Source organism: Balaenoptera ricei, chromosome 4 (genome assembly GCF_028023285.1).
Source record: "Balaenoptera ricei isolate mBalRic1 chromosome 4, mBalRic1.hap2, whole genome shotgun sequence".
NCBI classification, from domain to species: domain Eukaryota; kingdom Metazoa; phylum Chordata; class Mammalia; order Artiodactyla; family Balaenopteridae; genus Balaenoptera; species Balaenoptera ricei.
The window spans coordinates 67,112,158-67,135,453 of record NC_082642.1 but is presented as its reverse complement, the minus strand read 5'-3'; the positions used below and the strand labels follow the sequence as shown (position 1 = coordinate 67,135,453).

At 40.8% G+C, this 23,296-nt stretch overlaps 1 protein-coding gene across 4 annotated transcripts in view; it reads right to left on the bottom strand.

Moving 5' to 3' along the window:
• Window positions 1-23,296, bottom strand: part of FNDC3B (fibronectin type III domain containing 3B) — a 350,111-nt gene that overhangs the window by 12,250 nt on the left and 314,565 nt on the right. For all 4 annotated transcript variants that reach the window (XM_059920533.1, XM_059920537.1, XM_059920536.1 and 1 more), the window contains exons 23-25: window positions 15,466-15,678; window positions 3,602-3,768; window positions 916-1,043 (exon numbers count right to left, since the gene is read on the bottom strand). In XM_059920533.1, coding sequence (XP_059776516.1) covers window positions 916-1,043; window positions 3,602-3,768; window positions 15,466-15,678 — 508 coding nt within the window. The remainder of the gene's footprint in view (window positions 1-915; window positions 1,044-3,601; window positions 3,769-15,465; window positions 15,679-23,296) is intronic.

The following is a 23,296-nucleotide window of genomic DNA, read 5'->3' as shown; positions in this document are numbered from 1 at the left end:
CTCGCACAGAAACGAAGACCCAACACAGCCAAAAATAAATAAAAAAAAAAAAAAAAAAAAAAAAAAAGTGCTGGTAAGGAATGGGTCCTCAGCTTTTCTAATGGAGTAACAGTGTTATATATTCTGATTTCACATAATTATTAAGCTCCTGGGAACGTTATGGAAAGCCACAGAGTATCTGAATCTTTCACATCCAGTGACAAGATAATGTGTGGCTTTGGAAGAATTAGGATCAAAAAGGGTGTCAAGAATGATAAACCCAAATTCTTTATCGGGTTATATTCCAATCACATTCTTTCTTGCATGGGTTTATCATGTGAACTGTACAGCCTTGCTACTCAAACCATGATCCATGGACCAGCAACATCAATGTCACCTGGGAGCTTGAACCTCGACCCCAGACCTACTGAATCGGAATCTGAATTTTTAACAGATTCTCAGGTGATCCTATGCACCTTAAAGGGTGACAAGTAGTGACCCAGAGCTTCTGAATCACAGGCCTCAAGGGCTGATAGGTCATTTTCCTTATCCTTCAATTATAACTTCCATAAAAAAGGCAAACAGACATGGGCTTTAGTAATTAGGTTGACACTACTTCCCTATAAAGTAAAACCACTGGCACTTTAGTTTTCAATACATACGAATATCAAATACAAATATAGAACTTAAAACCCTTCACAAGATTATGCTTGTGGAACTGAAAATTTAAGAATACCACCACATACAAAATAAAATGTAAGCCAGAGCTATTGTACCCTAAAGAATTAGGTAATGGGTACATGTGAGGCAGTTTCTATGACCGATTTTGAGAAAAATGTAGTTCACTGGCTACTAAATTATTCACCGCAAAGGCAGAGGCAAGGAGCCAGCCTGAGCCTGAGAGGCCACGCACGTGCCACGCACGCTGGTTCTTACCTGTTTGTACTCAGATTCTCTTCCAACCAATACCTGCAGAATGTAGTTGACAGGGTCGCCTTTCATGGGTGGTACCGTCTCCCATAAAATTTCACATGAATTTCCTTCTAACTGTGTTACTCGAGGTGCTGAAATACAAATCCACACATCCAAGCTCAAAATTCAAAGTATCATACGAATAGTCAACATTTTAGTAATATTAGTGAGAACCCAGAGAGAGAGAGAGAATGCTTGTGCCCGCCCTGAGAGGGGAGTTTATTTGCCCAGCCTCCTAGAAAACTAGCAGGGTACCCTTTACACAGAGAAGACATTCCGTGCCTAGCAAGCCATTGGCGAAGAACCCTTTGCTCACTATCCTATTAATAACTGTTTGGCCTGGGTTGCATTTTTGTTATTTTTTTGATGGCTAATGAGCACCTTCTATGATTAAGCCCCGTGTTAGGTTCTTTGGGGGATGCAAAAATAGGTACCATAAATACTGCTTTCAAGGAAATGAAGATCTAGTTGAGGGAAGGGGAGAGAAAGGTATGAAACAAGTACAAACCAACATAAATGTAAGGCAGATTAAAACGAGAGGTACAAACAAAATGTTGGGGAGTTCCAGGGGAAGGAAGTCACATCCGTGTGAGAGTCTAAGAAAGGTTTGAGGAGCAGGTGGCATTTGAGGTTAGCCTTTAAAAGTTATCTTACATTTATATTTGTTAGTTTATTTTTTACCTACTGGACTCATCATTCCAGATTAAAGTGAAATTATGTTAGTTTGCAGCAAAGCACTTACATGTTGTAGAATTTTAAAATTATTTTCTTACAGCTTATACTGTATCTCTACAGCTTAATTCAACATCTGATATTTTTCCATTTTGTAACTAGCATGTGTAACTGCTCTTGCTGAATGCCCTTATTTTTATTTTCTAATTACATGAATTCTTTAGAGGCAGTTGTTTCTACTTTCAATTCTGTACAATGCTGTTTCAGAAAAATAAAAGCTGTCTTAAAAAAAAGGTTTGTCTTAGTTGGCCAAAACTGCAATTTATGGAAAACTAAATAATCTCATCAGACTAAACAGTCCTCCGGCTAAGACAATCTCCTGAACCTAAGCGTGAGCGGAGAAGACCTGACGTGTGGCAGTGGAGGACATTGTCCTCCGGAAGAAAACGTACCACGACCTGCATGGGCTATCAGGTTGGTGGTGTGTTTTCCACAAAATGCATCTCCCCCAATAATCATTTCCAGAGGCAAAGGTAGTGCTGGGAAGACCCCTGAAGTTATTTAGCTAATTGGTAAACGTGGCAAACCTTCCTGTTACAACAACAAACCTATCAGCCACAGCGTGCTCAGGAATCTCCTCCGTTAGAGCCGAAAGGCGAAGCTACACCAAAGGGCCAGGGCATTTACCGCCCAAGTGACCCAGCAAGTGTACATCCATTTATACCAGTTATCTTCGTCACATGAAGAAGCCAGAGAGCTTCTGGACCGCTGAGGGGTAGGGGAGCAGGGGGAAGGTATTTACCATAAAGCGCCCTGAAAGGAACTATGGGAAACCTTCACAGAATGCAACCAGACCGTGGTCAGACCCTGACCCAGGCCCTGGAGGCCCCGCACCCTCCTGTAACGCACTCCGTGCCCTGGTGTAGCTGATACAGCGCCTCTGTGCGGAAGCAGTGGGTCAAATGGCCTTTCTCCTGGGGCCAGACACAGACAGAACCTTCTTAACAAACTGTGCTCGCTGCCTAGCCACCCAAATAATACAGCCAACCCTCACTTTACCCCATGTAAAACCTGGTTCAGGTGGGCTGCTTATCTGTCAGCCTCAGTCATTTCGGGCAGCAGCTGGATAAAGCAAAGACAGACAGCAGGGACCTTCACAAGAATCACACTACTCTGGGGAGGGGAGGGCACAGGCTCAGGAGTCCATGAGGGGCTGGGACTGGGCCCAGCGCTAGGTGGGAAGGGCTGAGCCAGCTTTGCCCTGTTGCTGTCTGCCCGGCTTGGCCAGTCGGCTGTGCAGTGGCTGAAAATGGGAGATGAGGGCTCAGCAGAGCCGGTGGAGGGAGAGCCTTGGGGGAGTGGCTTTCGCTCGCTCCCTGATCCCATGAAGGGGGCAGAGGGTAAACCAGTCATTCACAAACCTCAAGACAAATACTCCAGGAGGTGAGAACAGGCCACTGCTACAGCTTTGCAGTGAGAGCTGCGGGCTGGAGGAAAGGCTGTGGACGCTGCCTCCACCAGCCTCTCATCTACTGACGCACCACAGTCATCCAAAGACGCGTGCGGACCGCTGAAGAGACACACTCAGGCCTCTCCTGGTAAACTGCCATGAGCGCTGCATCACCGGGAATTCACCCTCGTTCCCAACCCCACATCTGTCACTCAGCTCGGCTTCTTTTCTTTGTCCACCTATCCCCCGTGGGGAAGAGGCTGTCTCACCATTAAATTATTTGTGATAATAATTTACACATACTTGAGAAAAGGCATTACCGGTAAGCCCTCTCCCTTAAGGCCTCTCATTTCCCCTAGAGAACCCATTTCTCAACCTTCTCTTTCAGAAAGTTCTTTTGATTCTATCTTGCTGATATGAGAAATATTAAGAGAGCATCTTCAAGGTCAGAATCGAGCCTCCTCCTCTTAAATCCCAACATTTCCTCACTCTCACAGAAGAGCATGACTGAATACACGGTCCACAAACCTTTGATGCTGGGGGGCACACTCTTGGTTGTGCTGAAGGTGTAGGTTTCCGAGAAAGGCCCTTCCCCAGCCTCGCTGGCTGCCTGGATTCTGAAGGAGTAGCATGTGAATTCTGTCAGCCTCTGGACCTTATAGGTGTGGCTGGGTCCTCTGTAGATTGAAATAAACCTAGAGAAAGGAGCAGAATCCATTAGCCACTTGAACTTTTATTAGTGACAAGAAATTATGATACAAATGTGGAACAGATTAGACCAGCTTGGTAAATGCTTTCCATACCATCTGAATTAATAATCAACCAGTTGCTATGTTACTGTTAAGTTTAATGTCTAATATATGCTTACATAAAAGAAAAACACAAATTTAAGAACATATAAAGCTTAGAATGAGATTCCTTTAATTATGTTATAGATTCTAGAGACATCAGTTGTTCATGCTTTTGTTTACTGATAAAGAAATTTCAAATTTTTCATAATGGTAGTATCTATATAATCTGATATGTTACCTTACCTTCTACTATGTACTAGGCAATGAAGTTAATGTTAATTGGGCACCGGAGAAATACAATGTCCTCTTTACCAGAATTTTCTAAATAACTGAGGTTTAGCTAGAAAATTCTTTAAATTTTAACCTTTATCTTTCCAAGAGCTTTCAAAGCCCCTTTCTCAAACTAGTAAGATGACATTTACGATTATAGATCTTTGAGAAAATATGTAAAAAGAAAAAGTATATTTTGCTCAGAATCATCCATCAGGTTAATCAAGATAACAGAAAAACAGCACAGGTGGGCTGGACAGTTTAGACTGGCAGCTTCTGGATCCTTCTCCCTCCCATCAGGACTATTTTGTACTTCTCTGCTAAATAATATTTCCATGAGACACAGGCATAAGAGGCATGAGGATAAAAAAAACAGGCCTTACATTTTGAGTGTTTCCCCTCAGGTCTTGGAAAATTAATATTTTCACAGTGAAACGGGATTACTTAGAACTGCAATATAATGTTACCGTTTGTCTTTTCATAGTTAACTGTAAAATTTTGGAAATAATGTAACTTCCCATAAGTTATCCAGGATCTTTAGTAGATTCAGGATCTGAATCTGCTGGCCCGGGGACACTTTGAGAACTTCTATATGAGTTAATCCAACCACACTGCCTTGTTCCTACACAGGCCAACTGTTTCTCTTAGTTTCCGGTGCTTCGTCCCAGCATCTGAGGACAATCCGCTGTCTTCAAATACTGCTCGAAGTCAGGCAGTGATAGAATCACACACAATTCAAAATGTCTCTTAGGCTGATTTGGCCTAAGGGTAAGCAGAATTTATGCACTCACTTAGCAAACATTTTTTGAACATCTGCTGTGTGCTAGACTCTGCGTATTCAGAGATGAATTAGACCTAACCTGTGGGTTAGTTGGTCCTGTGTGTGGGCAGGGTTTTCTGAAGGAGAGCAGCAGCTTTTCCATGTGCTAGAGAACATTCCCTCCAGATGGATGGATGGATACAGAGATTAAACAGCTTTTTTACAAAACCTGTCAGAGTCAATACTTATCTTAAAGTACCCATGCATTAATCAGCCTTTGCGGGTGAGTTCCTGAGCCCCAGTCATTTCACCTATTTAATGTTCCTCTGCTTTGCTGTGTAAGGAAGCACCTTTTACTGAAGAATGAACATTTTTAATTTCAGGAAAAGACAGAGTCCAGGCTGAAACCCAAATACCATGGTAACCTACTTAGCACTGCTGACACATTACCGCCTTAATGAAGATACCCCTTGCTAATGCCAGAGGCTATTTATTAACTCAGCCTCACCCCGGCTAGAATCTCTAACCAGAGTAACTGCCCTTACTTATACCACAAAATGGAAGTCTTGGCTTCAGAAGTAAAAGTGTTACATCTTCAGTACAAACTTGCAGTAAAGCCGGGTTTTTAAAGGAGTTTGGAGAGGAATACTAGCAATAGTACTGCTTCCTTGTCCGTGCCCTGCTCTGAGAAGAGTATTTCCTTTTGAAATAAGTTCACTATATCTATGTAGGCAGCAGCACTCACATTCACAAAGAAATTTACTGAAGCAGATTCAGTACTCCAATTTTGTAGTATAATCTAAACTGAGCAAATGGCATATTTTCAAATATTTCAATTTTCAAGTTCATCAAAACCTGCTGTTTTTGGAATAGCTATTTTGTTCCTTTTTCTTGGTTTCCTCTTGTACCACAGCATTTTATTAATCGTTTAAAGTTGCATTCCTATTTAGAAAAAGCACTGTGGAACAGGTGATTGAAAAACTTTACAATGTTGCCATTAGAGGTTTGTTTGCCTGGAGGGACAGTGCAATAAAGCTAGTGACAGAGCCCACCCCAGGTGTAAATGGGTTAATACAAGTGCTTAGAATCGTCTTGACATGTAATAATCACTCGATATGTGTTAGTTATAATCATTTCATAAGGCTGAGAAGACAGCTAACACTGAGGTCATTTTCTTTCCTCCCGGGGGGAGGGTCGGCCGCGTGGTGAGAGGTTGCCCTGCACACACTGGCTGTTTACCCTCCCCCACGGGACCTGTCAGTGCAGTGCAGGCAAGAGCCCCTTCCTCGCAGGACTGGTGGGATTCAGTGTGAAAGCTCACGTAAAAGCCCCAGTTCCTACACAGAGTAGGCCTCAAATACGTATCTGTTGATCCTAAGCTGCTTTCTGTACATGCTGACAGTGACTTCTCTTTCAAACAATAAAGACCAACCAAAACGAAATAAAAGCACACAAGCCAACACAAAAAATATAATCCCTCTTTCACCCCAATTCTGTAATTATTTTCCACCACTCCAAGAGGCAGGAGAAGAAAGAACCTTCTTTCTTCGGTGCCAGTGATTTACAGCCAGTCGCATGACGGCCTCTCTGGGAGGCTCCATAGGTTAACACCCTGTGGCTAGAACCACTCGGGCAGGGATTAAAAATATTCATCAAATATTTGTTTTAAAAAGACCAACTTAATTTTAAAATTCATTAATAATAAGCCAGACGCCTTTGGTGATAGAATTAAACATGCTACACGCCCCAAGACAATGATTGAAGACTCCACGTTTTAAAACCACCAAGGACTCAGAGCTTGGAGCAAGGCTTTGCCATGAAGAGGAGGAGAACAGTGGCCATCCAGCCGTCCCGACGGCCCTTCCCCCCCCTTACGTCATTCCCTCGACTGCTCAGTCCCACGGGGGTTGCCCAGGTGACAAGGGACGCACTACGTGGGGAGTCTGCGCTCCCCTGGGCCACCCCTTGTCTACGCTGCCTGGTAAACACTGGGCCACCCTTCACTTCTCCCCCTGCCTCCTCCACACTGTTGGTGTCAAGGGGTGGGGCATGGGGACTTGGACCCAGGAAGACTGGCCATGAATCTCAGCTCCGCCCGTGAGGCTGCCAAATCGCTCGCCCCTGCTAATCATTTCTCCATCTGCAAAACAGGGACAGTATCCACTTCATAGATCGTTTTGATGAGCCAAATGCAGAAATGCGGGGAAAAAGCTTAGCACTGAGCCCGACACGTAGTTAAGAGTTCAATACAGGGTACCCATGGCTCCAGACCCTGCACCATGAGCGCCACCAACCATCCTGATCAGGCCCAGGTGCCCTGAGGATCACTGTGGCTCTCAGCTCCCACCGCGCAGGCCTTTCTCCAGGCTGCTGGGGCCACAACCAGTTCACGCTCCAGCAGGAAGAGGTCCATCTGAATTCGTCCTGCCACATCTGTTATGGCCCGTGCTAGACATATAGCTCTCCCCCAAATAAGTTAATCTGATCTGGTGACCAAGGAGTGTACATGAAATGCTCACTGTTATTTTTATTACATGAATGCTCCTATGCTATAGAAACATAATGAAATTATATCAATATACAGGTATGGTTCCTAGAATGTAGTTCATGCTCAATAAAGTCGCTGAGTAATTTTAGTATCAGTTCAGGCTGAGGCATGGGTAGCCACAGGGACCCTCTGTGGTATCACAGCCCCTTACAGGTCTCCCTGGAGCCCTGGGCCCACACCGGCAGTGCCTCTGAGAGGCCTTGTACTCCACCCTCGACCCCTGCTGCCCATAGCCACGTACATCTGGAGGCATCAGCCCCATGACCTAGGGCTCTTGTGAAGGCCAAGTGAGAGGACAGGTGTGGAAACACCTTGGGGCTCCACTATGGTGCTGCCCCACTGGTGCAGGGGCTGAAGGTACAGCGGGTAATAATGATCATTGCAGACAGCAGACTTGAGTTTGAGTTCAGCTTCAACAGCCTGGTGGTCTTCACCTCTATAGCCAAGTAAGCTGTTTCCTCCTGTGTGAAATGGGCACGATACCAGTGCTGACGCCCTCAGAGAGCTGTTGTGAGGAGTAAATGGGATAATGCAGAGAGAACCCATTACAAAATGCCTAGCACTTGTGAGTGCTAGATAAGTATTAGTGGTTATTGTTTATAATAACAAAGCACCAAGGTTCATGAATGATTTACCTCGTTTCTCAACACTGGAGAAACCTGAGGATGTCCCCGGACGGCATCCCTCTCACTTACATTCCCTTGGACTTTCCGGAGCTGGAGAGAAAGCTGTGCATGTGAATACCATCACCCTGTCCTGGAAAACCCAGGCGGAGAGCCGCTGTGGAAAACAGATGAAGATGGAGCAGCAGGGGCTATAGAAATGCTGGTCATTAACGGGAATTTGGGCCTTTTTACTTAGGGAGAGGAAAAACGGAGAGAAATGCTCTCATGTACTAAAACAAATGTTTACTTGCAAGGGGAAGCATAAACAAGGCGGAACATTCGGTGGGTCACTGAAAGTTTACGGTCTAAATGAATTCTTTATGGCTCTGCCCCCAACTGGCTTTAGCTTTGACTATAATGTCTTCTTGAAACTGAACACTTTGAAGGTAACAAAAACACGTGGGCTTTAATTTGGTAATTTGGCAGTGGTTTAAAAAAATATTTTACATATCTATGAATACAAAATGAATATGCTTATTCTGCTGCTTGCCTGTCAGAGTACTCCATGGTGGGTACAAAGAGGTACAAAGACCTTGACCACAATGCACAGTCTGTTACCTTCATGATGAGCAAGTTGATAACTCTCCAGGCTGTTTCTGGACACTTGGGATAATAACTGTCTTATTCACCTGGCAGGAATTTTTCTGAGAGCCAAATGAAAGGACCAAGTAAATTCTATGATTTGTCATTAAATATACACTAGGAAGGCAAAACAACAGATTTTTGACATTTTCAAGAAATTCTTTTACCCTCAGTATTTTAGGCTTTAATATTGTGAAAGATGACTTTTTTGCACTTAAGTGCAACTGAAGGAAGAAATTCAGACATGTTACATCTTTAAATGTTTTTTTAAATCATTTTAGGGGAAAATGATGATATACAAAGAATTAATTTTAAAAAGTTTCCTTAAAACAGTTTTGTTTCAGAAGAAACATCCAAGAATTCTCTGGATGGAGTATAATAAATTCACAGTAGAAAGTAAGAGCTAATGCTGAGGTTTGTATGTTTATTTCCTTGTTGCTATCTACCCACTGCAGGCTAACAGAAGCCCATTAATATTTACTCCTCAAAGTGATCTAACCTGCTGACCTAAAATGGCCTGTGGTCCACAAATGGCTGCAAATGGCACAGTTCAAAACATCACAAATTAACACTCTTAGTAAGCTCAGTGTGGCTATATTCCTTAGCAATGACATGTCATTGCCTTTATTTTTTCCTAGTTTCCCTGGGCTCCATGGATTGTGTGTGTGTGAATTTCCTACATGACTCAAGTGATGTTTGGGAATGGGGGATGTTCAAAACAGGAATGAATAGTATGTGCCCTCACTCCACAAAGAACACTGAGTCCCGCCATGTCTATGCAGAAGCAGATGGCAGCAGATGGTGTCACGTGGGGACACCTGAGGCAAAGGAGGTGCTTTTCCAAAACTGGTTCTGATGCTGCTGAAAGTCCCAGCTTGGAGACTGAATGCTCAAGTGTCAAGAGCGATTTCCAAAAGACCAATGAGAAAAGGAGTTAATTTCCTAACCCCCATGTCCCCAGCTCCACATGGGCCTTTGGCTTGTGAGTAATCAGGCTGCAAGATGCTTTGGTTATGATCCTTTTTATGCTCCTTTTCTAAGAAATAAAATGTCACTATAGCTACTGATGAAAATCTGTACACAGAATAAAATTCCTATTTTTGATTCTTTTTGTCTGCACTGCACTTATTGATATACATCAAAAAAGAAATTTATTTATATTCAAAGAAAGGATGACTAGACTCTCTAAAGACCACCTGAGAACCTTGAAACTTTCCATTCTTCTACTTGGCTTTCAAATACGTGCAGTGAATCTCATCTTTAGGCATATTCTTCGCAGAGTCTTCCAAATTTCTGTTAGCCTACTTTTATTTTAGTGGCCTTACCTCAATCTTACCTCATTTAGGAAAAATGGAGAGGAAAATGCTATCCATTTCCATTCTGTTACTTATTTATTTTTAAATAGAAGAAAAAACTGTAGTCTGAATTCTACTTCTGGTCTAATTAAGATCTCAGATAGTTCGTTTACCACTCCTCACCTTGGGCTGTCCTTAGAACATTTTAGCCTGAAACTGAATAAGCTAGCGATACTCTTTATTTTGCAGGATGAATCTTTATGCCCCTTTTTAAAAAAATAAAAATGCTTTTTTCCCATCAACCAGGGACTGAAGACAGGTATCACTAGCTTCATTTTGTAAAGGGAGAAACTAAGGCAAAAAGAAGTTAAGGGACATGCCTCTAGTCATCCAGAAACTCAGTAACAGATCTGGGATTACAACAGAGAATTAACACCCCTGTCGAGAACCATAACTGCCTTCTGGTGACTGAAAGCAATATAAAAATGCCATTTATCCAACAAGGGTGGTCATGCGAATTGGGGACTGCTCCAGAGAAGCAAAGGAAGCTAATACCGAGGGTCTTTTGTGGGCCCTGAGGTAGTCGTGTTACATCTATTTCATTTAATTCAGCAGTATGCTCTGAGAAATAAAGCAGGAGTTTGTTCTATAACAGTCATCCATTAAGAAAGTTCACTCCTGTAGTGCTCATATACCCCGGCCACTTTTGTTAGTTGCCTGGTGTATAATTTTTTAGGGTTTCTTTATGCAGATTCTTTTCCATCCCTCTCTAATAGCAAACAGGCAGTCATACTGTACACATTACAAAGCCCCTCCAATTTTGCTGGCTAAAGGTAAAAGTGTCACGGGCACAAGGGCTGAGTTAAAAGGAGAGCAAGTGGCAATTATCCATCCTATTAGAGCCCTCTACCCCATCCCCATTTTGCTGGAGCCTTGCTTTAAAATACATTGGCTCTCTGAATAACCTGAACAACAGATTAACCATAAATGTATTCCTGGAACTTAAGTTCCTCTTGCCTCAGTGCTGTGTACAATTATCAGGAACAGGGACCCACAGGGTCAGGACAAGAATCAGCATCAATTCAAATTCTGTTAGGGCAGCACAACATTTCATTTCAATAACACAGACAAATGCATCTTCAAAATCATCATTACACATTATAATCTTAAAATGCATGAGCTGATCTTTATTCTAATCCCTGTATTCGGTTAGCACAGCATTATGAAAATGTTTACTTTTGGGTATATATTTTTCTTGCATACATAGGAACCAAAGACATTTGGATCTATGCTAGATCTGTTAAGAATAATAGACTTATTCACTCTATAGCCAAACTAACATAATTTTTGTTTTTCTGTTGAAATTAAATAAAAACTCTTGTACTGTCTGCTCATTTTTTCACATTAATTTCTCAGCAAGATAAGCTCCTTATAGACAGGCAACATACTTCACAAGACCTAGCACACTGCGGTAATTTAAAAAAAAATTGACTGAACAATCATAATATAACTGCTACAGATAAACTCAGTCCTGCTTTGAGGTTGCTAAGTAAATATGTAGTCAGTGACCTTGGACTGGGAATCTTGTGGGTCAAAATCTTGAATACATGGGAAACAAATGTCCTGATCAAGGGGGAAAACTTTCTACACAGCAATTCCAGGTGACCGGGATGAATTCTAGGTTGACTTACCTTGCGGCAAGGATTTGGGCAAGGTGCTCTTCTGGTATCCCTTTTATTTACATGAAGTAGCCCCAAACTTAAGAAAAAAAAAAAAAAATCCAAGTGTAAAAGTACCAGAATAGAAAGGCATTTACATGGAGAAAGACCCAGGGCATGTTTCTGTTCTCTGGAGATTGTATCCTCAGTTTCTGCCCAATCCTGAGTCCTTATCACTGGTCTCCATCCTAAGGCTCTCCAGCATGAGGTTATTAAGATTGATTCCCTTTTAAGACTCACCCAACTTGTTACCTTTTCTAATAAGCCTTCTCTGTTCAATTTTAAGCCTAAAGTACATGCCATTCTTCTACCTTTCCTCAACATTCTGTGCACGTGTCAATCTTTAAGCCCGCCACACCAGGTCTCTTCTACCTATCCCCGACCAGACTGTGATCTATTCAAGAACTAAATAATGTAGATAAAGCTCTCAATGCCTGGCACTTGGTAGGTGCTCAGTAAATGGTAGTGTCCTTTAGAAAGTTTGAAAATATATTTATGGCCAAACGGTATACTTAGAAATCTCTGGGTCATTTCAGATATTTTTGATTGTGAGGTATATAAATTAAACATAATAAACCAGCAGATCACAGATGCAAAACCTTAGCGGTTTTGCCCATTAAGTGGTCACTCTTAAGGAAAGTTAGTATCTTTCTTATTTTCTTATTTGTCAAAAGCAGAAATTAAACATGAAGAAAAAAAGAGATAACATTCTCTAATCATTTACAAAAGACATCTTTTTATATAGGATTTAGCTCACAAATAATCTACAAAGATTCACTGCTTTAAGGTGAAAAGGTGGCAAGGATCTCAGAGTTCAGCTTCTAGTTCAATCCCTTTGTATTTCATGGATGCGGAAAACGCAGGAGCAATAGTTTAGCAGCTGAAATCAACTCAACTCTTTAATCTGACAATTACCAAGCATGGAGTTATTCATTTTCATTGTGCTTCTGTTGCAAAGCATGTTTAAAGACTCAGATTTCTTGCATTGGCTGGCTAGGACAGCGACAAGACTCAAGACACCGCAGCCCTCCTTCCAAATGCCCACAGTGACTGGTGAGACAAGCGTACATGGCCAAAGAAATATTTTGAGGGCTGACAGCTAAGAAAGTACATTAAAACCACAATCAGACCTAACTCGGATTCTCACCTTGGCCACAGCAGTATATATAATATTTTTGCCACATCCATAATAGGAACTTATTAGTGCTTAATGAAATCAATACACACGCTAAAGAATGTGTACACTTTTCTCCAAAGCCACAACTAGAAACCACTCTAGCAACCACAAGTTCAATGAAAAAGACAGCTGTCACTTTGGAAGAAAACACTGGACAGGCCAGATCCAAGTCCTAAAGAACCTCCAGGGGACGAGAATTGACAAAGAGCTCGTTAAGAACAAGTATTATGATCTATCCATCTCAAAGTGTTTCTCCCTCATCTTCACTACTCAAGAGCCAAAGTTAAAAGGCTTGGATTCATGGGGCCATTCACTACAAGAGCTCAGTTTCAGGACACTAAGGAAGGTCATCTTCAAACTCAAATTAGGTCAATTGCATCCTTTTAAATCCCAGGAAAATAATTCCACAAATGGAATGAGAATTTATTATGCTCTATATTCCTATTACTTTAATAACTTCTGGGAGCATTGACAAATCTAATTTAGAAAAAGATAAATTTGGACTCTAGGTCATAAAATTAAGAAAAATACTGTTCCTAATGGTAAGTTTTCTTAAAATGCCATTTAAATTTAGGCAAGTCATTTATTTGATTAACAAGCCAGCCCCCTCCCCCTTTTTTTTCTTTTCTTTTTTTTTTTATGAGGAAGGAGCCTGTATTGATTACTAGACTCTGCACTATTTTCTGTCTGGCATATTTAAATGTCTCACAAGAGCATTCTTATTTGGACCAGCATTCTTATTTGCTCATGGAGATTTTGTCCTAAGCATCTGTTCAGTTCTCTGTACAAGGCAGAGTCCTGCCCGGCAGAGGGCAGGACTGCAGCACGTTGGGGATGGCAGGTGTGGTGCAGAGCTGTCATTCTTCCCATATTCTTGGAGGTAATAGTAGAGGCAGCTGCATGGGGAAGTCAGGAGGTGCTGGCTCTGATCCCAATTCTGCCACCAGGTTCAAAAATGTTCCTGGGATTCACTTCTTCTAAACAGTACAACTACAACTAGAAGGTATTTTCTAAGGAAGGATCTCCCTGCCAACAATGTAAGCCAAAAGCCCAGGAAAAAAGAGACTCATGTACAAATTTCCCCAAATGCTAGCTTTATATATTTATCATGATTTCTGTTAGTCCATAATTCCTGTTCTTGCCAGTAAGGTCAAGGAGTCTCCAACCAGTAAAATAATGAGTCCGTGAAAAATGCATCCAAAAGCACACAGCACAGTAAGATAAATGGTCTTGTCTGTGAATGAGTATGAATTTAATCTCTAATGAACCTCCCCAAGAGAAGCCTTACCTTCTCTGTCCTTTCTACACTAAGACTCATTTCCAAAAGGACGATCACTTTTTTTCTTCTAAGTCAAACTACTGTGTTTTCCAGGTCCTCCAATGTCAAGTTCAAATGTTATGTTTCAAAAAGCTGTTCCTGATCTTTGCAACCAACCAGTCTCTGCACTTTGTTCCCTATGTCTGCCCCCTTCAAACTCCCAGAGCGCTTTTCTCCAGTGGCACTAGTGTTCTATGACTATCTGTAGGTTGATATTATTGCTTCTGAAGGGGGAAGCAGGGCCTTGCTTTCATTCTTGAGCTTGGTGTCCCCGAGGACCCACCTCAAACAGTGCCTTCCACACAGCAGGACTCCACTGAGCTCACATGAATCCGAGTACTCGAGTACAGAGCAGAGGCAGAGGTTGGACGGGGTCTCTGTGCTAATGAGAACCAGGTCCCCATAGAAAAGAGCAGGATACTATGATGCATTAAGGGGAAATAACAGAAGTACTTCCACATACACTGGCTTGTGCCTTGGCAGGTATGCACAGGAAGGGGCAGCATGTCTGCTCCATCAGGCTGTCCTGGTTTTATGGTCAGCTCCTACCTCCTTCAGCCGATTCTCTCATTTGAACTTTTGGTAACAGAACTTTCTGTCATTAACTTTTGCTACGCATCTGAATTATTCCTAAATACAGTTCAGCTGCCCATCTTCTGATCGGCCATTTTCAGAGGAAATAAAGTTAGATTCAATAAATACTATGTGAAAGGCTGTATTTGATTTCTGTAGCCAAGAGTGTTCCTGAGCATGGAGTTTTATAAAGAAATCTCCTATTTGCTCTACTTAATTTGATATTATATTGCATTGCCCACAGTTACAGAGCACAATCCCCATCTGTACATCACCACAGCTATTTCAGACTGGTAAACATGTTTGTCCGGATGGTTACTGAATATTTAAAGAGGTTAACATCTTTTCCTGAGTCTTATTTCCCTCTGCACTCGTGACTAATATAACACTATTAAACAGCATGGACTTGAATTTGACCATTCTCTTTTTGGATAATTTCTCTCCATTTTCTGGCTTTATGAAAGAAAAAACACATATATTATCACATGTAGGGAAATCAGGATCACTAGAATGTTAATTTAGAAAATTCCAAATGGAGAATGGAGGGTGCAACTTTGGGTATAAAATGCAGGACCCAAATACCTAGGGAGTCTTTCAACAAGGAGGAAGAGTGCTTCAGAGGACAAATGAACAAGGAAGATTCCATCCCACAACCTAAAGCCATCGAATTTTTGGATGAAGCCTCAGACCCTCACCTCTTGTTTCTGTCCTCCAGCTGCAGTGTGTACACCGTGCCATCAGCCGCGTGCGTCCTGGCGTTACCGTCTCCCCATTTCAGCTTCAGGCTCTGGGGCCCGGCAGCGGCACATTCGAGCCTAGGAGGCAACGGTGGTAACGGCCGAGTTTTTGCTTTAATGAACTGACTAAATGGTCCAGCTCCAATTTCATTTATGGCCTGAATTCTGATCCTGGAAAAAGGAAAAAAAAAAATCACAAAGACTGTTGGTTTAAGAAGCAGTGATTCCTCATTTGAAATAAACATTGTGTGGTGTATTTCTTACTTGCCCCTATAAGCAGTGTCATGGAATAAAGGAAAACAAGTTAAAAATAATTCAAGACAAATAGAGAAATGGGCAGGTCGGAAGACAGATTATCCTCTCCATTCCAAAAAATAGCCCAAAAAACCACATTAGCAAGATATCCCTTAGTTCTTTAATTAAAAGAAAGAAAGAAAGAAAGAAAGAGAAAGAAAGAAAGAAAGAAAGAAAAAGAATGGCAGAAAAGGGAAGACATACTAAAGACTTTCATATTTTGTCCTAGCCACCCTTCAGCTGCCTCAAAGTCAGTTTTGGAAGTGAGCTATAAAGAATAAATGAAATAGGAAAACAAGAAAGTCTCCTTCAAAGTTCAAAACAAAGGATAACAGCTCTTCAACAGCACATTTTCCCCCCCTTTCTCCAGCCTCACCCAACAACCTCTGCTAGTCCTTAACCAGTGCCATGTGTGCAGGCACTGCTGGTAACAGAGTGTCATTCAGATGTGCAATTATCTTAACTGGATGTTTACTATGTGCAGTGTTATGGGTAATAAAGACATACTAACACTGCTCTCATGGTCTAGGAACTGAAAATCAAACAGTTAAAATGTATATAGAAAAAATTTCCTATTATCATTCCTATTTTTCTTGTTCCTCTACTTCCTTACTAGTTGACTGAAAAACTTCTCCGAGGTCATCACACAACACATTGATGGCACTGCTCCACCTTCATCCTCAACACTCCTTCCCGCAGTGACTGCATGTTATTGAAGCTTGTTTCCTCCTGGCACGGAGTGGCCTGCAGGCCCCTGCAGAGGCCTTTCTCCTCTGCTTCTTGGACCAAAGGTCTCACAGTAGCTCCCACCCCATCCTCTGCTCTTCCTCTCTTCTTCTGCACAATATGGACAGTCCTCTCAATACCCTCAGCATTCCACAGCTTCATCCACTTAAGATCTTCCCCAGGTCTGCCTCTCCTCCATCTCTTCATGCCTCATTACTAGGCCTCTAGTCGAAACTTTCACCCAGATCCCTTGCTAGGTACATAGGCATCTTACTGGGCTGAATGTGCAGTGTGGTGTCACTAGTTCTAAAAATTTCAACATTTAAACTTGATTAGAGTTTTAAACAGTCTTTCAAAACACATGATAATAAAAAATACAGTCAAAGAGAAATTCTCAGGAAACAGATCAGTTTAAAATATTCTTATAATTTAGTTTTATGTACTTCTCACTTACAGCAATTATTGCTTATACCTAAATAGAAAATATCATTTAGGTATTACAATACCTTAATCCATCATATGACCTCAAATTAACCTTAATTCTTCAAATTTAAAATTACATAGTTCAGCAAGTCAATCTAATGACACATCTGTAAGTTGTTAAGGAGAAAAAAAAACAATAGATTAATTCCAGGTGAGGTGGAGTAAGCGCACTGCACCCTGTCTCTCCCACTGAATGCAGCTTTTAAACCTGGACAAAATAAACAGAGCAGCTATGTAAGAAGTCCAAAAAGGAAATAGTAGCTGAAGGATCTGGGGAAGAATCTGAACTATCACCAAACCAGCAGTGAATTTACCATTTTTCCCCTTCATTACTCACTGGATTAGACTCAACGCAGCCTGAAATCCAGGAACAGACATTTGCATGGGCAGAGAGCGGCCTGGCTCAAAAGAAAGCAAAGAGTCTCTGAATGGTCAGAGCGAATGGGGGAAAATTCCCCCATTCCTCTTTTTTTTTTTTTCTTTTCTACACTGTCTCATTCTCCAATCCTTAGCCAGTTCCATCATATTAACAGCCTAAAGAAGAAAAACCACATGATCATACTCATTGATACAGAAAAAGCATCTAATTAAATCCAACATATATTCATAATAAAAATTCCCAGCAAATTAGGGATAGAAGGGAAATTTCTCAACCCAAAAGGGGCATCTATAGAAATACCTGCAGCTAACATTACACTTAATGGTGAAAGACTAAATGAAAGATCAGAACAAAGCAAGGATGTCTACTCTTACCACTCCTATTTAACGTCAGGTACCAGTCCCAGCCATTGGGGGGCGGGGGCGGAAAAGGCACAGAGATAGGAAATAAAGAAATATACTGCAAGACACTGCTGAGACTATTGAAGACCACCTAAATAGTGAGAGATATACTGTGATCATGAATTGGAAGACTCTACACAGAAAAAATGTCAATTCTTCCAAAATTGGATCTATAGATACAATGCAATTCTAATAAAATTCCAGCAGGATTCTTCTTAGTAGATATAGATAAGTTGATTCTAAAAGTTACGTGGCAAAACAAAGGAACTTAAAATTGCTAACACAAATCTGAAAAATAAGAATAAAGTTGGAAGAATCACACTATCTGATTTAGAACTTACTATAAAGCTTACTATGAAGTAATCAAGATAGTGTGGTATCAGACAGACACAAAGACCAACAGAACCAACACATATATGGCCAACTGATTTTCAAAAATGTGCAGAATTAATTCAACGAAGAAAGAACAGTCTTCTAAGTGGTATTGGAACAACTGGATATCAAAAGGAAAAATAAATCTCAATCTACACCTCAGATCTTATTAAAAAGTTAACTCATGGATCACAGATCTAAGTGTAGAATGTAAAATATAAAACTCTTAAGAAGAAAACAGGAGGAAATATTTCGTACCTAGAATTAAAGACTTTTTAGATATGATGTGAAAAGAATGTATCCAGAATGTATCTAAGACCTTTCAAAACTCAGCAGCAAAACAACACAAAACCACCCAACTAATAAAAAAATGGGCAAAAGACTGGAACAAACATTCCACCAAAGAGGATATACACATGGCAAATATGCACACAAAAAGATGTTTAACATCATTAGCCACTAGGAAAATGCAAATTAAAACTACAATGGGGTAATACTATATCCCTATTAAAATGGCCAAAATAAAAAATGCTTATTAATACCATTCTGGCAAGTATAAGGAACAACTGAAACTCTCCTATTTTGCTGGTGAGAATGCAAAATGGTATAGTTACATTGCAAAACAATTTGCTTACAAAGTTTCTTATAAACTTTAACATACATTTATCATATGACCCAGCAATCACACTTCTTGGACTTTACTCTAGAGGAATTAAAGTTTACATTCACACAAAAACCTGCACATACACGTTTATACCAGCTCTATTCATAATCACCCAAAACTGGATGAATATCTGCCTCACAGTTTGGAATGTAGCAAACACTTATCGCTGATAAAGTACAGCAAAAGTTCCATTACAAAGAGCCTTACTTTTCCCAGATTCTATTAAACTAGGGCTACATCAGGTCTCTTGTAGATAATGCAATGTCAGTCTCTCAACATAGCATTGAAAGACTACAGTAAACTCTTCTTTGCTTCCCAGCATGAGTCTTGTAAAATAGCTGTATGGTATTAAGAGTTTTTTCCCTATGATTTGAAAGGTAAGAAATTTTTCTGCAACTGGAGAGGAAAAATCTTTTTAAAAAGGTGGCCATCATTGTGGTAGAAATTACTACCTTTTTTCCCTACTCAGGAAAAGGGAATTAAGCCAGACTTTAAGTCTCAGTCTTCTTTCAATGGTGTACAAATTTCCTCACCTACAAGGTTTATATCAATGTCTTTCCACTGTCCAGACTGCCATTCCTTCCCTTTATTCTGGGCAGAGGTATACCTAGAGCCCAGAGGCCAAGATGCTTCCTTCCATCTGCTTGCCCATATTCCTCCAGAGCCAAGCTCACCTGTATTCAAGGTGATCCTACTGTTTTGCTCCATGCAGCCTCAAAGGCCCTTAGCTACATTAATAAGTAAAAGGAAGGGAGGTAATGGGTTGCTTCAGATTGTTGTTCTGCTCAAGACAAAAAATTATAAGAGATCTGAATCATTTATAAGAATTAGAAATAGTTTATAATACACAAGTATCAAGATGCAGAAAGAAATGTAGATTTAATATTTACTTTCTTTTGTAAATTCATTTTCTTCACAAGGCCTCCCCAGTATTTTGATAGGTACTAGGTTCCTAATATCTGTAGCTCTAGGGTTCTCTGACCTTTTAACTGGGAAGTATTTGGTAGGCATATCGAATGTTAGCCATACATACATACACATACACACACACATACACACACCAAGAACAAGAATATCATGGTAGCATTTTAACTCTCTTTAGCAGTGAAGCCTTTCTGGCTACTCTGCTCATCACTTTGGTGACCTTGGGGAAAGTATCTTAACACCTTTAAGTAACAGTTTCCTCCTCTATGAAATCGGGGAGTAATATCTTCGCTGCATTTACAAATAGGATTACTTAATTAAGATAAGGAATATGGGAAGTACTTTCTATTTTTAATATTTTATACTTTGCCATACAATCAGAAAAGGATTCAAGGTGGTGGCTAAAAGCACTTTGGTGAACTTTAAAGTGCTACTTTATAGAGTTACTATTTTTATGACTTCTTTTAAGACCGTATTCCTCCCTAGAGCACTGAAGAAAATGCGTTGGGCATCTATAGGAGGGGCACTGTACTGGGCACACAAACGTATATCTTCGTTTTAGTTGTATTACTACCACCACTTCACTTTATTACTTGAGGAATTTGCTGATACGATCTATGTTTTTCCCTCCTCTAAATTATGGTCAAGGACCCAGCAATAGCTAAAAGGACTGCCTTCTCAGAAGGTGAGATAACAGCTTAGAAACAGAAGAAAATGTTAATAACCACTGCAGCAAACAGCACTGAGAACTTGCTCTGTTCAAGGGACTATGCTATGGAGTAGGAACTAGTCCAGTTGTCCCTCAGTACCTGCAGAGGATTGTTCCCAGGACTCCTGTGGACACTAAAATCCATGGATGCTCAAGTCCCATATATAAAATGGCACAGTTCAGTCGGCCCTCTGGACCCGTGGATGCGGTGAGATGAGTGTTTTCTCTTGTATCTATCTATCTATCTATCTATCTATCTATCTATCTATCTATCTAATCTATCATCTATCTATCTAATCTATCATCTATCTATCTAATCTATCATCTATCTATCTATCTATCTATCTATCTATCTATCTAATCTATCATCTATCTATCTAATCTATCTATCATCTATCTAATCTATCATCTATCTATCTATCTATCTATCTATCTATCTATCTATCTAGGCCACACCACGTGCCTCTCGGGATCTTAGTTCCCCGACCAGGGATTGATCCTATGCCCCCTGCAGTGGAAGTGCGGAGCCCTAACCACTGGACTGCCAGGGAAGTCCCTTCTCTTGCTTTTAGAGATGAGGAAACTGCAGTTAAACTCAGGTTAAATAACTCCATCTAACTGATACAGTGGCTACTAGATGCTGAAGTCTAGATTTGATACTGTCTCTAATTTCTACCCCAACCCCACGAGGAAGGAATTACTCTATTTCACAAGTGCAGGAACTGAGGCTGGCTAGGTTCAGTCATTTGCACTAATCTTCACAGCGGATATAGGTCAGATCTGGGTGTGAACCTGGTCTTTCTAGGCTCAAAGTCTTTGTGCATTCTGACACACCATTCCCTCCAAGCATAACTTGAGCCAAACACAGCTTCTAATACAACCAAAAGATAATTTTAATTCAAACCACACTTTCAGTTCAACAACTGCCTTTTGCCAATGAAACAGACATTTAGAATAGTCAAATTTATTTGCACATTATTAAAACAACTTTTGGCCTTGGAATGAACTGCCTAGGTTTTAAAATACTTGCTTCTATTTATTCAAATAACAAAATGTGTTTCAGTAAAAATGCATGGAAAACATTTTTCCATGTAGCTGATGTACTGAACTAATGTTAATCAGTTTTAATGATAAAGTAGCACTCAAAACTGAAATAGAACTGAGGAACTGATCAAATGAGGCCATGTCTTCTAAAAATATTAAGAACTCTTAGTCTAGGAGGCTGAGAAAACTGAACAAGGACTAAGGTAGTTAACATTTCTTTTGTCTTGGGATGAAAAATGCAGTGTGTGAAAATAATTTCCTAATCCCAGTGAGAGCTCACCCAGAACTGATAAAAAAAACAAACAAACTGGGGCTTCCCTGGTGGTGTAGTGGTTGAGAATCCGCCTGCCAGTGCAGGGGACACAGGTTCAAGCCCTGGTCTGGGAAGATCCCACATGCCGCGAGGCAACTGGGCCCGTGAGCCACAACTACTGAGCCTGCGCGTCTGGAGCCTGTGCTCCGCAACAAGAGAGGCCACGATAGTGAGAGGCCCGCGCACCATGATGAAGAGTGGCCCCCGCTCTCCACAACTAGAGAAAGCCCTCGCACAGAAACAAACACCCAACACAGCCAAAAATAAATAAATAAATTTATAAAAAAACAAAAAAAAACCAAACAACAAACACTAACCTGAGGAACAATTCTAAAAATTCCCCTCAGAAAAAAATGATTTTCAAGTTTTATTAGTCTATCCCAAACCCAAACTTGAGACATTTTCTCTTTAACTGAAGTAACATGTTAATCTTGACATTTAGATAGGATCTGCATTTTTTTTTTTTTTAACATGCAATGTATATCATTTTCTGAAATCTTCAGCTCTGCAAAGTACAAGGGAAATGGAATTTTGCTTTCCAATTCAGGGAAGTGACTTAACTCTGAGAAGCTTTATCTTGGCCGGACTAATGTGAAAAATCTCTTTAAGTATCGAGAAGTCTGCAATATCCATCAATACACTGATAATACTGATTAAATAAATTAAGAAGTATATTCTTTATAAATTTTGATTGAAAATCCACTATTAAAATATCTTCTAATTTTAGATGCCAAATACATTACTGCTTCAGAAGATCATAGCCTAACATAATGCACTTTACACACTCTCTCTCTCAAATGACACTATGTATGCTAAAAGAAGACTGACTTTGAAAACTGGGGAAGGTGACTTCTCAATCACAATTAGCCGTCCCAGTACTCGGGAGGCCTCGAGTGAGGGGACAGTGAGGACAGCACCCCCCTTCCTCCATGAAGAGTTGGGGTAAGAGAGGCCTAAGAAGCAAAAGGTGGGCTTTTTACCCCACCAATCTACCTAATCATCCAATTAAGAAGAGAAAAATATGAAGGAGTAGTATCATCTTCAGATAACTTCTGAGGAAATAATAAATAGTAGCTTAAATACAGAAAACCTCTTTAGGGGAAAAGACGTGTTCAGAGTAAAGTTACTCGGAGAAGGGTCCCTGGAAGGGTAACCTTAGCTAGCTCAGGGTCATCCCTCCCTTCAACCAAGCTACTTCTGACAGCTCCTCAGAGACCAGTGCCACATTCCGTCTCCAGGCACTTAGACTTGCTTTTCTTCGTGCCCTGTCTTGACAGGAAAGAAACCTTAAATGTCTCCTGTGGCTTAAAGGATAATGCCAGATTCCCACACACATTTCTACCTGTAATCTGGTCATAACCCACCTGCCAGCTCCTTTCTTCTCTACCCTACCAGGCATTAGCAACAGATAATTTATTGAGTGCTTACTTACCAGGTGTCAGGTCCCACAGAAGGTGCCTGAAGTCTAAAACATGACAAC